The following is a 13,186-nucleotide window of genomic DNA, read 5'->3' as shown; positions in this document are numbered from 1 at the left end:
CGGCCTGTATTTCAGCTCTCGGTTGACCGCTTAATGCGGACTACCTAAATCGGGTGTGTTCAGTCAATCAGGATGTGAAATCACTTGAGTCGACTCACCAGCAGCAAGCTGAAAACCATGGTTGACCAGCCCGGATCTGTAGGTAGTTTTGCTCTGAACGAGCACTAACCAGAAGGGAAAGTCGAAAAAAGACAAAAGAAAAAGCTAACCATCTAAATATTCTAAAGTATTCCTTCACTATATTGTGGTTCATCTTTTGTAGCTGTTGTGCAGATTTTTTTTTCCAGTGCAATTTTGCATACTTTTATTTTAAACAGTACATCATGTTCTGCATACTGATTGGCTGTTGATCTTTTCAATCAATCTCATCAATCTGCATCCTGTACAGAATTTCTTCAGTTTGCCAAACTTCCATAAATCTTTGATCGCAATCGGATCTTTGTTTTCATTCTATAATACTGTACTTATTTTTTGTCAAAGGTTTGAACTTTGGGAGTCTAAACAAGAGAGAAAAGTGTTAAAATGTTCAAGTCTGTCTGAGAAAGGTCTATAAAGTGTGTTGTGAGGAGTAGATTTCACCTGCACCAAGTTATTTTTAGGAAATAACTCCTGCATTAAATGAGGGAATATTCTATACAGATTTATCTGTTACCAAATCAAATTGATTTACTTGATATTTTCTAGGGATGGCCCGTTTGACACGGGGCTTCGGCGCGCGGTTCACCTTCATGAAACAGAGTGTTTCGGCACAATGTTTCAAAGCGTGTGTCAACCAGCGCAGATCACGTGATTGATGACGTATGACGCGCCAAATGCATCACTCACCTGAACCAGGTTTCAGATCTCAGGTGTGTTTGATCAGAAGGGCGCGCTGTTGTCTATAAATACAGATGAATCCCAAACAACGTTTCCCGACCAGTTCTGTTGTTTCCCGTGTATCGTAAGAATCAACGTCATGGCACCCGGTAAAAAACGTTCTGTGGCTTGGGATCATTTCAACTTGATTTCTCCAAATAAGGTAATACACTATTAACGTTATTTTATTAGTAGCCATTGCTGATTATGTCAGTTTTATAGGTATGTCTGTCAGTTGAAAGGAATCATTTTTATTCTTTCCATTTTTTTTTTTAGGTGCAATGTTTGATTGGCAAACATGAATTTGCATTTAATGATAGTACATCCTCCATGATGCGACATCTCCGCACCGTTCATCATGTTGAAACTCCGCAGTCGGCAAATCAAGCCTTCAATCCACCGTGTATTGGTAATAAGAATATATCCAACTAATGACACACTAAGAACTGAAACAGATAGCTCAGTGGAAAAATCAGTGACATGTGAATGCGGAGGTTCCGGGTTCGAGGCTCAGCTTCTACAATTAATATTTTTTTTTTTTCTTCATATGTATATTTTGCAGTGTCAAGAAAGCAAGAACTTGATTCTGCATTGGTGGATATGATTGTAATGGATGCACAACCATTTTCAATTGTTGAAGACAAAGGCTTCAAGGTAAGGTGGCTAATATTATATAGCATTTACATTATTTATGTTTTTGTGTACATAATAAGCTGTATTTTATTTGTCACTATTAGGCTTTTGTCAACCTTTTGGACCCATCCTACATAATTCCTAATAGGAAGGCCTTGAGGACAATGGTGGAGGAGAAGTACAAAGCCAAAAAGGAGAAGGCTTTAGATGTGGTTAGCAGGGCCTCTGCTGTCAGCCTTACAGCAGACATGTGGACATCCATTAACATGGATGCTTACTTGGCTGTAACATGCCATTTTATCACCGAGGAGGTAGGTATCCCCTGCTTTGTGCAATGCTTTGGTTTATGTATCTCAGTTTGACTTTGTTCATTCTAGGTGGAGCTGGCCTCTGTGGTCTTGGGGGTTCTGAAGTTTCCCCAAACCCACACTGCAGCTCACTTGGCTGAGGCCAAAAATCTTCTCATGGAAGAATGGGGAATTAAAGGGAAGGTGCGAGCCAGATCAATAAAGTACAAAATCATTCATCAATATGGCCTCCCAATACCTAATATACATGATTTGTGAACATGTAATCTTTCTTCCAGGTGACAGGCCTGGTTACAGACTGTGCTCCCAACATGGTTGCATGTGCTAATATATTACTGCTTCGGCACATAATGTGTTTTGCACATATGCTTAATTTGGTGGTGAAAAAGTCCCTTGCCCAAACCCCTGAACTAGAGGATATCCGAAGTAAGGGGCGTAGGATTGTCGGTCTTTTTAAATCCAGCACCACAGCGAAGGAGAAGCTGTCAGAGATGCAGCGACAGCTGGCCAGGCCAGAGCACAAATTAATACAAGAGGTGAAACATTTTCTTTTTTTTAAATCTAAGATTTTACATGTTTTTGCAGTTGTTTATTGTGTTACTTTCTTCTCTCCTTTAAAATGTGCTTGCTGTCTTATCTTAGGTGGAAACAAGATGGAACAGCACATTTAATATGTTGGAAAGGTTGTTTAAGGAGAGAGAGCCACTGGGGGCAGCTCTGGCCACCCTCCATACAGACCTTCCTCCACTCACCTCAGAGGACTACCAGGCCATACACCACTGCTTGAGCATTCTTTCACCGTTTCAAGAGGCCAGAGTTGAGTTTTCGACAGAAAAACGAGTGTCAGCATCCAAAGTCATTCCCATGGTCAAAATGCTGAAACATTACATCTCAAGCAGGTGTGGTCAGATCACACACCCACTTGGTGAAAAACTGGCCACTAACTTGAAGAACAATCTCCATGAGAGGTTTTCAGCTCTGGAGAAGGTCACTGCTCTGTCAATGGCAACCTTGTCGGACCCAAGGTTTAAAGAGCTGGGGTTCTGCAGCCAAGGCTCTGCCCACACGGCCATAGAGCGACTCACTAAAGAGTGTGCTGCAACAATGCAGGCGCTACTTCCAGAGGCACAGCCACAGTCGCCACCTAGAGAAGGTCCTTCAAGTCAGCAGGAAGATGGTGGTCTCTGGGCCCTGCTGGACAGGCATGTGGGGGTTCAACAGCAGGTGACCAGCACAACTGCCAGTGCAACAGTGGAGGTTCAGAGGTACAGTAAAGATTAGAATCCTCATTATAACTTCTGCTCATTTTAGACTGGTGCATGACAATAGGCTATTAATGTCCTTCTAGGTACTTAAAGGAACCTCACATCCCAAGGACTCAGGACCCACTGAGATACTGGGTTACCCACAAGGTTTTATACCCACATCTCTACAAGCTGGCAATGAAGTTTTTATGCACACCAGCTTCATCTGTGCCTTGTGAGAGGATCTTCTCCAAGGCTGGCGAAATCGTCAGCCAAAGACGAAACAGGCTGAAGCCCAGCACAGTGGAGAAAATTCTGTTTTTAAATAAAAATCTATAACATGTATCCCACCCAGTCATGTTAGACCCTGGTTCACAATCACTCATTCTCACTTTACACATGGCATTCACAATGTAACACAAGCACTTCTCACAAATCTTCAAACATTGTCTTTGTTTTATTTCCACACTGAAGTGTTACAAGGGCAAGGAACTTAGTGGAGTAGATGATATATGTCCTGTCTGCCACCAGATGCCGCTGTTCTGTGTGGTTTCGAAGCCCCAAATGCTTCATTCATTTTTCTGGCACATTTACACGAAGCCCCATGAGAGCTTCATGGGGCTTCGATTCCCATCCCTAATATTTTCTAATATTTTTGTTTTTAAAACTTTATTGTGCTGTTGACTGCCCCCCTAACACACATGCTGCTTTTAAGGCACATTCACCAGTTTAAAAAAAATGTTTTTGTTTGCGTTGTTTTATACCCAGAAAACTCATCTGACTCCTTGTGTGGATCAAACAAGTGAAATCTGGTCCACTAAGTTTACTTGCATAGGAAGCATGTGTTCAGTATTAAAGCACAGGCAGCTAATGCTGTGGACAAAAGAATTAAAGTAAACTGAAGAGTACGTAACATAAGAGCTGTGAATTTAAGACACGGAGATGGAAAAATAAAACATGGAAAATGTCTCATTGGTCGACATGGTGCAGTCATGCAAACCTGAGTTTATGCAACTGCAGAAAGGAGGCACACTTTTCAATGAAGAAAACGTACAGATGAAACAGTTCAGTGTTAAAATGCTCACAAAATGTTCTGTTCAAATCAACCTCATTTCCTGTCAAACGGCGGCGTGTTCGTATTCAGTCCAAAGTCCAAAAAAGGACAAAAGCTGAAGGTGATTGGAGAGGGTTTGAGCTCTCTCCCATACCCAATCAGAAGTGATGTTGCAACTTTAAATCGCTCAGTAATGGAGAAGCCTTTCTTGCCCTAAATGGTCTCTTCTTAAAATAAGCTGCACAAGCCAATAAATCCACTCCAATCCAATAAGCAAACTTCTTAAACGCTGTCACCAAGGTGCAGCACCCCCGCTGCAGAAATTAGTTTAGGGGTTTTGGTTTCATTGAATTAAGTTGAGTTATGATGTGGTTAAGTTTTGGGAGGGGAAGGCTCTGTCTCCTCGTGGTGGTGTCTATGATAGAGCATAAAGCACAGAGCGCCATGTAATACAGTAACACGTATCATTACTTCCCTTATCTGTAACTTTTTTTCTGGAAAAGAATGTTATTATTGACATAGAAAGAAATCCATCCATGTTTTATTTCATTTGTCAGCTGGAGACAATTACCACAGATCCGTCTATCTAAACGTAACTGAAAACCTCGGTAGAACGTGAACAGTGTTTGCTTATAATTACATTGAGCTGATGAGAGGTGGGAGGTGCACACATTCTGGCAAATTTCATGGATTAAACTGAACAAAACCGCTTTGGTAAGATGTCTTTTTTTTTCTAAACACTGATGAAATGTGTTTACATTTCACTTTGGTGAGAAGTGGCAGAGAAGGTTAAGGAGGTGAGGAAAAATAAATCCTCTGTGCGGATGGGATGATGTAGTATTTGCTAGCTTGGGTACCCTGATGTAATAACTAGCATATAACATGACTGCTTTGTGGCTATAAGCCTATTATCTGAAAACAACCAAATTACTGGATCAGTATGCAAGGAGACACCCTAAACTTTGTGCCTTTTTATAGGTAACCATTAAAACACCACGGGTTCTGTTTTAGACAGATATTCACTCCACTGTTCATGCTCCAAATTAGAGGATAAAGTCAATCCCTTTAACATGCTTTATGGTTTTATTTTCCAAGGTGTGACGGTGAAGGTTCTCATTTTTTCCAAGGTGTGTCTCTTTGATATTCAGGTTTCCAAAGCAGAATGATCTGAAAACATTGTCACAGTAAAAACTGTGTGTCTAATAATGCCGGGGGATGATGGTGTACCACTCCCAATGGAATTGTATTGAGCAAGCCCAACTGCAGATCACAGGAGTATTTACATCACAGTACAATAGATGCTGCAGTTTTTTTTTTTTTGTATATTTACCCATTTGTCAATAACTTGCCAATGGGATAGTTTTGATATTCATTTATCCATTTTTGGAGCTTGCTAAACCCCTTTTGGGATCACAGTGTTGCTTAGGCTGTCTCGGCTATTCTTGGGGGAAGGCGCACAACACCCAAGACAGGTCGGTAGTCCGTTGCAGGGCCTCACACGCTCATTTCCACCTAGGGACAGTTTAGAATGATCAGTTGACCTATAAAGCATGTGTTTTGGCTTGTGGGGGGAACTGGAGAAACCATAGTACCCGGCGAAAACCCACGCATGCATGGGGATTATGTGCAAAATCCACACAGAAATGTCCCAGCTTAGATTTGAACCAGAGACTTCTCACTGTGAGGGGAGGGTACTGACCACTACACCACCATCCACAGATGATGAGTAAAAATAGTCCCTCATAGAGCTAGGGCCATATTTTATATAGGACCATATTTTTATATTTTTACCCAGACAAGAGTTTTAATCCTGTGGCTTATATTAAGTCATTATGGGGTACTTTAAAGGGGAACAACTACAATGAAATGTATTTCCTAGTCTAATTATAATCCAAGTTTAAAAAATCAACATGGCAAAGTTTACGAAACAATGACTGGGTAGGGTCATTGTGGGATTCAGTGTGGTACAGATTTCTTCCATTCTTATATTTAAACTCTTTAATGTGTTGCATTTTTTTCAGAGAAGGCCAAAAACAAAGTACAACAGGCTGGTCTGTGTTTTAGTCTCTGAAACTACGTACACAGTGTGCACGTGACTTGCGTTCAAGAACACGCTAAACACAAGTTCTTCAACGAGCATCACATGCCTTCTTTTTCTACTATTTACTAGCGCATGTCCGCCACCCACAGTAAATGCGAAATGTCAAAGCGGTGGAAATCTCGTCAATCTCGCTCCAGGCTTGTTCTTTCACAGTTCTATTCTGATAACTTGGTGTCTTATAATTCCAGCCGGGCACAAACCACAATTATTAATTCCTCCTTCATGATCAATTTTCAAACGTTTTTTTTCCCCCATGAATTAAAAGGGACATCATCCAGACTCCAATACCAAATCCTAGTTCCTGATTGGTCAAAGTTCAATCTGGTTTACCTTTCAACACACGCTCAGTGGCCACAAGTTTTGTATAGAGCCTGAAAATCATCATTAAAAACTTGCATAGCTACACATGAACACAAGAGTTTTGAACAAGGACACCCTAAATGTTTACATAGACTTTACATTGGAAATGGCCATGGAACCTCATTCAAGCAAGGACAAGTATTTAAATACTTCTTCAATTCTGAGTTTCTTATTTATTGAAATAATTAACATCAGGTTGGCAAATGCATTCAATAACATATTTGAAGCACGAGTACTGTATTAATCTTTAATGGAATTTTTCAAATGATGATCGTCAAAATTACCATTATCATTTACATTCAGAAAAACTGATAGTTCCGGGCTGCAGTTGCACAAGTGAGATGATGGGATTGCAGGCGCCTTGGTTGCTCCAGATCAGTAGCACAACTTCTCATGAAGTTTCAGAATACCAAGCCAGCTCCACAGATCCAGACATGTATTACGGTATACATCACTTTACTCCAGATGTCAGAGGTCCATACCAGGCGCATTTTTCACAGCTTTTGAATTGGTGTTATGACTTCATGTCATGACTCATTTATCCACATTTTCCTAACATCAAGTTAGTCATCAGAGCTGTGTGAGAGCAGGTTTCCACGGCAGTGGGAGCATATTTCTGTTTTTGCTGAAACAGAACGGAGGTTTTCAATCTACGTTGATGGAGGTAATTTGATTTGTCTGCTCCAGATTGGGAACCAAAACAAAACGGAGTCTCCATTCAGCTGAGAAAAAAATGCAGGATCATAAGTTATCCAAGTTTTTCAGTCTAAGGAATTAAGACCCTTCAGTGATGCATGAGATGCTGAATGAACCATGTCTTAAAAACACAAGACTTGATGTAAGAAAAACGACAAAAAATATGAAAGGTTAAATCTCCACAACAGTCTTTGGCTGCTGTGCGGGTCAGAGGATGGGGGTTAACCAGACACGCTGTCCTGTAGTGATGAATGTGTGTTTGCATTCCTGGCTGAAAGGAGAATGGGTCCAAAGCCATGAAAGGTGCTAAAGTCACTTCAGGGATATTCCTCATGAAAAACTGGTGACTTTGGAGAGTTTTTTTTTTAGTTGGTGTCTATGTGCAGAAGGGGAGTCGCAGGATTTTGCTGCTGAACGCTAGAGGTTTAATGAGAATTGGCATGTTTGACGTTTCTCAACGATAAATCTCCTTGTGGTATAGACACAGAGCACAAATAAATGCGAAGGTGCAAATGAGTTGAGCTGAATGAAATATATATCTGGTGTCATCTCAGCTAACATCAGAGTCTGGAGTGTTTTAAAGATGTGTTAGCATGAGGTGTGATGCACGTCAAGCTGACTGGTGGGTCATTTATTTATTTACTTCCTGTTGAGTGATAAAGAATAACTCTGGCTTAAACTGTCAGGCGACGGCTAAAATTTCCTCGCAGACGGCCCTTTTGAGCTCCGAGAGGCTCAAACAGGTATGTTAGAGTTTCTGGGGTATTTGCTCTGTTTGTACAGAGTTGTTCCCTGGCTTGTTTGCACAGGGATCCTGCTCCTGTTATCTTTCCCTGCAGCTATTGAAGAGGTGAGAAAACATGGTGTCTCTCTTTTCAACTACCCTCACCTCTTCCTCCTCCTCCGCCTCTCTTTCTTTGACCCTTATTAGCGACGGTGAGGGCTGATGGCAGGCGATCCATCCAGCCGTGAGGAGCAAGCACACCTGCAAAGAGGTGTGTTTCCTTCCTCCTCCTGCTCACCCATCATCCCTCCACTCCCATCCCTCATTCTCGTGCCGCCCTTCCAAACCCGACCTTTTGCTTTTTCTTCCCCTCCTTTTTCCTTTCTGTAAGAACTGCATCCCTTCTGCGGATCTCCCTGAATTCTCATCCATCTTTGACTCACACCTCGGATCACTTCACACATTGGCTGTTTGTTTTGCTTGTCCTGTCAACCCTCACCCCACCTCAAACTTAGCCAAATAACTCTGTGTCAATGAGGGAACATCAGGCCTGACCCAGCCTATGCTAGGCCGACCTCCACAATCCCTGAAGACCCTCAACTCATCACCGCTGACAGAGGGGGACCACGATGAGGCCGACTCAGGAATGTGGAGAGCTCCACTCCCACCTTTCCCCACCGCCACCGCTTCCTTCAGTTTTTCAAAAACTGTCTCAGATCAGACGCAAACGTTAAGCAACATCCTGTTATACTTTTGGAAAACTTGAAATATCAGGAAAAAAAATTAACTGCAGATTTTCCTAAATTTCTGCCAGAGCCAACAAAGCAAAAAATGGAGCTCTGTACCTTTGCATGCTTTCCTGTGTGAGATTGGTTTTGACAGATCTCTGTAGAAGCCTTCCTTGCAGTAGTGACAGTGACGGCCAGCTGTGTTGTGCCGACAGTTGAGGCAGACTCCTCCGCTCTTTCTCCCCGACAGTTTGTACAGCTCCATGTTGAAACGACACCGTCTGGCGTGAAGGTTACAGTTGCAGGCTGTGAAGGAGACAACAAAGTATATTAACGCCTGATTACGTTATTCATGTTGAAACTAAAATCAGTACAGGGGAGTAACTCCAAAAGAATCTTGCTGCTGTTGAAACATATCCAGAAAAAATTAAGTGTTAAATCCTTAAATTAAAATCAAATTGAGCCAGTAATTCTCTCAGATTTGCACTTGCAAAAGTTGGCATTTCCCACAATCAGTTACTATGGCAATAAAGAGTTAACTTTAAACAGTAAATAAAAGATATTGAAATCTGAGGGCGCAGAAGCTACAACTGTTTTCTGATTCTATTAGTTTCTGTATCTATTTAATTGGTCAAGCCCCTGTTATCAAGTATTTCCCATTATTTCCTTTAGGCAACAAATACCAATCTATATTATCTGGCATGACAGTTATATGTTTGTTAAAAAATAATAGATGTTTCTTCTAAGCTGTGAAGTTGTACCAAATACAAAAAATATAGACACCATTAACTACATTGAGTGAACTCTGTACCGAATATATTTGTCCTCATTATTTGTATTATTTCTTAAACGTTTTCTTTTCTGTCACAAGACCTTTTATGCATGACCCAGCTGAAGATTTCTATTTGAGTGAAACGGTGAGGAGGCCTTAAAGTCCCACTTCAATCATATGTTTTGATCTTCTGTATGATAATGCCGCTTTTAGCCAAAAAAAAACAAAAAAACAACTGTCGTTTTCTTGAACATAGTTTTGGCAGCAGAGCAGTAGTTCCTCAGAAATTCGCCTCTGAGTTGCAGAGGCGACTGTTGATGTGGAAGTAAGCCTCCGGTGATATCCCATCATCCCTTTGTTTACACTCTCTCTCGCAAACTTATAGCTCCTCACACTTGCCATTTTCGGGCATTTTTCTTTGTCTGCTCCCGTTTCATCCTGATTTGAATAAAGAAAAATACAGTAATGCAGTTTTAATCTTACATGACTTCATCATTTAAAGGAGTGGGTCTTTAAAATTCTAAACCAAAAAACTGAAGTAAAGAAAATGTGATTATTTAGAATGCTTACTCTGCTAACAGCAGCTATTTTATGATGTTAGCAGATTAGTAAACATCAAAGCGCTGAAAGTGTAACTAGTGAGGAAGCAGACTACTGTAGTATTTAATTTCATTTCACATTATCACCCCGAACATACATTTTTTAAATTTCTAATTTATTTTAATTTTTCCTGAATTAAATCAAAGTTTCATCTTTCCAGATTCATTAACAGGCAGTCTTTTTTTTTTAACTCTTGCCTAATAGTATTTAATAAGCCCCAATAACATGATTTTTTTTTATTTTGTTTTTTTAACATCTTTTTAAACATTTCTGTATCAGATCTGTATTATTTCTTGTGCTTCTTTGCCACGAGTATATGCACAATATATCCCAATTATCGGTTCCTGTGGCTTTAAAATTATTAGACAGCATGAATTAAAAAGAAAAACAAGTTTTTTTGTTTTACTGGTAAAACACACGTATATATGTTCCTTAAATCAGACTTAATTCCACTCAGCAGTTGCAGAAGAAGTGAGAAGGACTTTAAATTTCATGTTAATGCCAGGAGTTTTCTCCTCTGATAAACTTTTCCCTCACTCAGATTTCTTCCACTTCTTGGTCTTCTGAGAGCAAAGAAGGTCCGTACCATTCCTTCTCTCTCTCTTCTCTCTCTGCAATGCCATGTTAGCAGCCACTACCTCTGCTGTGTGTTTACTGGTGAGTACAGTCGCCAGAGCGCGGTTTAATTAGCAGACTGATGTTTATTTATGACTTTTTTGGCAGCGGCGTACGGCAGACGTGGCCAACTTCATTAGGGCTTGCCATCCAAGACACCGGCACCACAGACACATTCGTGCCTTCATGCATTATTAAAAACAGCACTTCCGATACGGTATATGGCTCCGCTGTGTGTGCTTACACACTCCATGTGTGGCTCTGTGTGTGTGCTTTAGAGGGTTCATTCTTTCCCATTTCTCACAAGGCTTTATCACAATGACGGAATGCTGCGGGCTACAGCTAAAACCTTTAATCTGATGGCTCACGGCTGTGCGTGACAGCAATAAATGTATGTACTTTGTTTACATTTCTGATTTTCTCCTCCTTTTACAAATGTGTGTCTGTTTGGATCCCATGAGATTGTTTATTTTTCCCTCCGAGGACCCAATTACAATATCTGAAGTGAATGTACAGTAAACACACACACCAGATCTGCGCCTCGTCAATAGGAACTGAGCTTTCCTGGCTGCAAGTCTTTCTTGTAGGATAGCAGAAATTTAATGAGGGATCCTGTTTGTTGTCTCTCCTTACATCTAACTGTTAGTCCTAATTTTTACTGCAATAACTTGGAACAACAGCAACACAAACTCATAACATGTTTTTAAGTGCCTTGAGAAGATATTTACAGGCTAAAAGCCAGGCGAAATGCGCGTTAACACACGTGGAAGTAGAAACTTTTCTCTGTACTACTTTTTTTTCTTTTTTTGTTAAATTCTCCATAGTTGAGGTGTATTCGCACTTACTTTATGCGGTTGGGTTAAAACAGACCAGGGTTTGTTTCCCGTGTCAGTCCCGTGATCTGGACCAAACATGTTCCACTTCTAAACAGTCCAAGTACAGTTTCTTTATCATTGCTTGTAGCGTGAATGGGAACTGGTCGCATACAACTATAGCTTCTAAGACATACGCCTATTTTGGGACTATCACACCACCAAAGCCAGTCATTAACCCTTTACCACCCTTCAACAGTGACGTTTTTTTGAATTTGTCGATAACTCTTCAACTATTTGTGCAGTCAACATTTTTCCAGCTGACTCTGAAACACAGGTTGGCACCACTTTACAGTAGTGAAGTGTTAATACAATTAAAGTAAGCCAATTGATTCTGACTGATAGAAAAGCTGCTTCTCTCCGCTGCAGAATTGTTAATTGCGTAAACAGTCAAAGAGTTACGGTAGTTCAAAGAGCGTGTGTTATTTCATATTGCCAGTGACATCTCTGGTACTAAAGGTTAAATGGAAGAAAGAGCTATTGATATCACAAACAAATGTATGAAGAATGAGGAGAGACAATGCCTCTATGATATTTGAGCAAATATGCTTATACGGTAGCTGGTAGAAAAAGTTTAAAGTTCCTGAACATTTCCTTGTTGACAGAAATGATAGGTTGGGGTTGTGAAGGGCTGTAAGCTAGCAGGAGATCGTGTAAAACTGATGGATGACAGGAAGTGGAGTCAGGCAAACGCTGTGCCAACAGTCCTGCCCACAACTTAGAGGGGAATTTCTTTAACAACTGTGACTCTGCAGAAACAACACAGGTTTTTTGATTTAGGCTAAAAACTGCACAATCATCAGATGATTGGAGTGGGACTTTAAGGTATTTGGTAACTTCAGACCATAGTGCGTTCCAGCTCCTGTGGAAACTCTCATTAAGCTTTCTATAGCATCATCTATTTACATACAACCTCACAGAAGGTAGAAATAAATTGCATGAAACATCCGTTTACTCATAGACATTTTCTGGGTTAGCTGCTTCCTATTTAACCTTCCATGACGTCACAACAGGTTCAGTTCTTTGCCGTATAGACAGCAGCCAAGTCGTCAGCCTGACAACGCCACCGGGCGAACCCATTCTTTGCAGAGGCACCAGTTGGAGGCCAGGGATGGTGAAAGCTATATGTGAGCATGCCTGCAGGTAACAGGGAGGATTGTGGAGAGGTGTAAATCTTGTGTCTGAGGACACGTCGGTGTCTGTGTCACACCTGCTCTACATGAGGCCCCAGTGATAATAATGCTACTGGACTGGAGGCTGTGCTGGTTATCAGCTAGTTTTAAAATGTGGGATGAAGTTTGAACTGTCTTTAAACATGTCTAATGATGGGGACCTGTTAAGCTAAACGGACACTTGACATGAGGTCAAAAAAAGGCCTAGGCCCCTAAAAGTCATGAGTATTACATCACATCAATATTAGTATCATTGTTGACAAAAATTAAAATAAAAACAACAAAAAAGCTTCTTTAAGCATTAGTTATGGCACTGCAGCTAAAAGACCTGCAGTTTTAAAATAGATAAATATGTACAAAAATAAAGGATGTTTTGACTGCAGGTAACAAGTGGTTTTTTTTTGTTTTTGTTTTTTTTGAATGTTGTATTTTGGGTAAATTTATTTTATGCC

At 40.7% G+C, this 13,186-nt stretch overlaps 2 protein-coding genes across 4 annotated transcripts in view; one reads left to right on the top strand and one right to left on the bottom strand.

The window, feature by feature from the left end:
* Positions 1–13,186, bottom strand: part of LOC101155405 (netrin-1) — a 69,657-nt gene that overhangs the window by 22,936 nt on the left and 33,535 nt on the right. For both annotated transcript variants that reach the window (XM_020699728.2, XM_004065783.4), the window contains exon 3: positions 8,821–9,009. In XM_020699728.2, coding sequence (XP_020555387.1) covers positions 8,821–9,009 — 189 coding nt within the window. The remainder of the gene's footprint in view (positions 1–8,820; positions 9,010–13,186) is intronic.
* Positions 1,334–3,385, top strand: LOC111947483 (zinc finger BED domain-containing protein 4-like). 2 transcript variants are annotated; one of them, XM_023955358.1, is made up of 6 exons: positions 1,334–1,509; positions 1,593–1,799; positions 1,866–1,979; positions 2,075–2,332; positions 2,439–3,061; positions 3,145–3,385. In XM_023955358.1, the coding sequence occupies exons 1-6, from the start codon at positions 1,342–1,344 to the stop codon at positions 3,377–3,379; spliced, it is 1,605 nt and encodes a 534-aa protein (XP_023811126.1). In that variant the 5' UTR covers positions 1,334–1,341; the 3' UTR covers positions 3,380–3,385. The 2 variants fall into 2 exon arrangements, with proteins under 2 accessions (XP_023811126.1, XP_023811130.1); XM_023955362.1 differs by lacking the exon at positions 1,334–1,509 and having other exon boundaries at positions 1,518–1,799.

This window comes from Oryzias latipes, chromosome 1 (assembly GCF_002234675.1).
Source record: "Oryzias latipes chromosome 1, ASM223467v1".
In the NCBI taxonomy this organism is placed as follows: Eukaryota; Metazoa; Chordata; class Actinopteri; order Beloniformes; family Adrianichthyidae; genus Oryzias; species Oryzias latipes.
Note: the sequence above shows the minus strand (reverse complement) of the source record. Positions and strands in the feature narration are given on the sequence as shown.

Excerpts from the sequence above, each read along its gene's own strand:
- LOC111947483 (XM_023955358.1), top strand. The coding sequence starts at position 1,342 with ATGCGGAGGTTCCGGGTTCGAGGCTCAGCTTCTACAATTAATATTTTT. Across the intron at positions 2,333-2,438 it reads AGCACAAATTAATACAAGAG|GTGGAAACAAGATGGAACAG; the intron begins GTGAAACATTTT and ends GTCTTATCTTAG. Across the intron at positions 3,062-3,144 it reads GCAACAGTGGAGGTTCAGAG|GTACTTAAAGGAACCTCACA; the intron begins GTACAGTAAAGA and ends ATGTCCTTCTAG.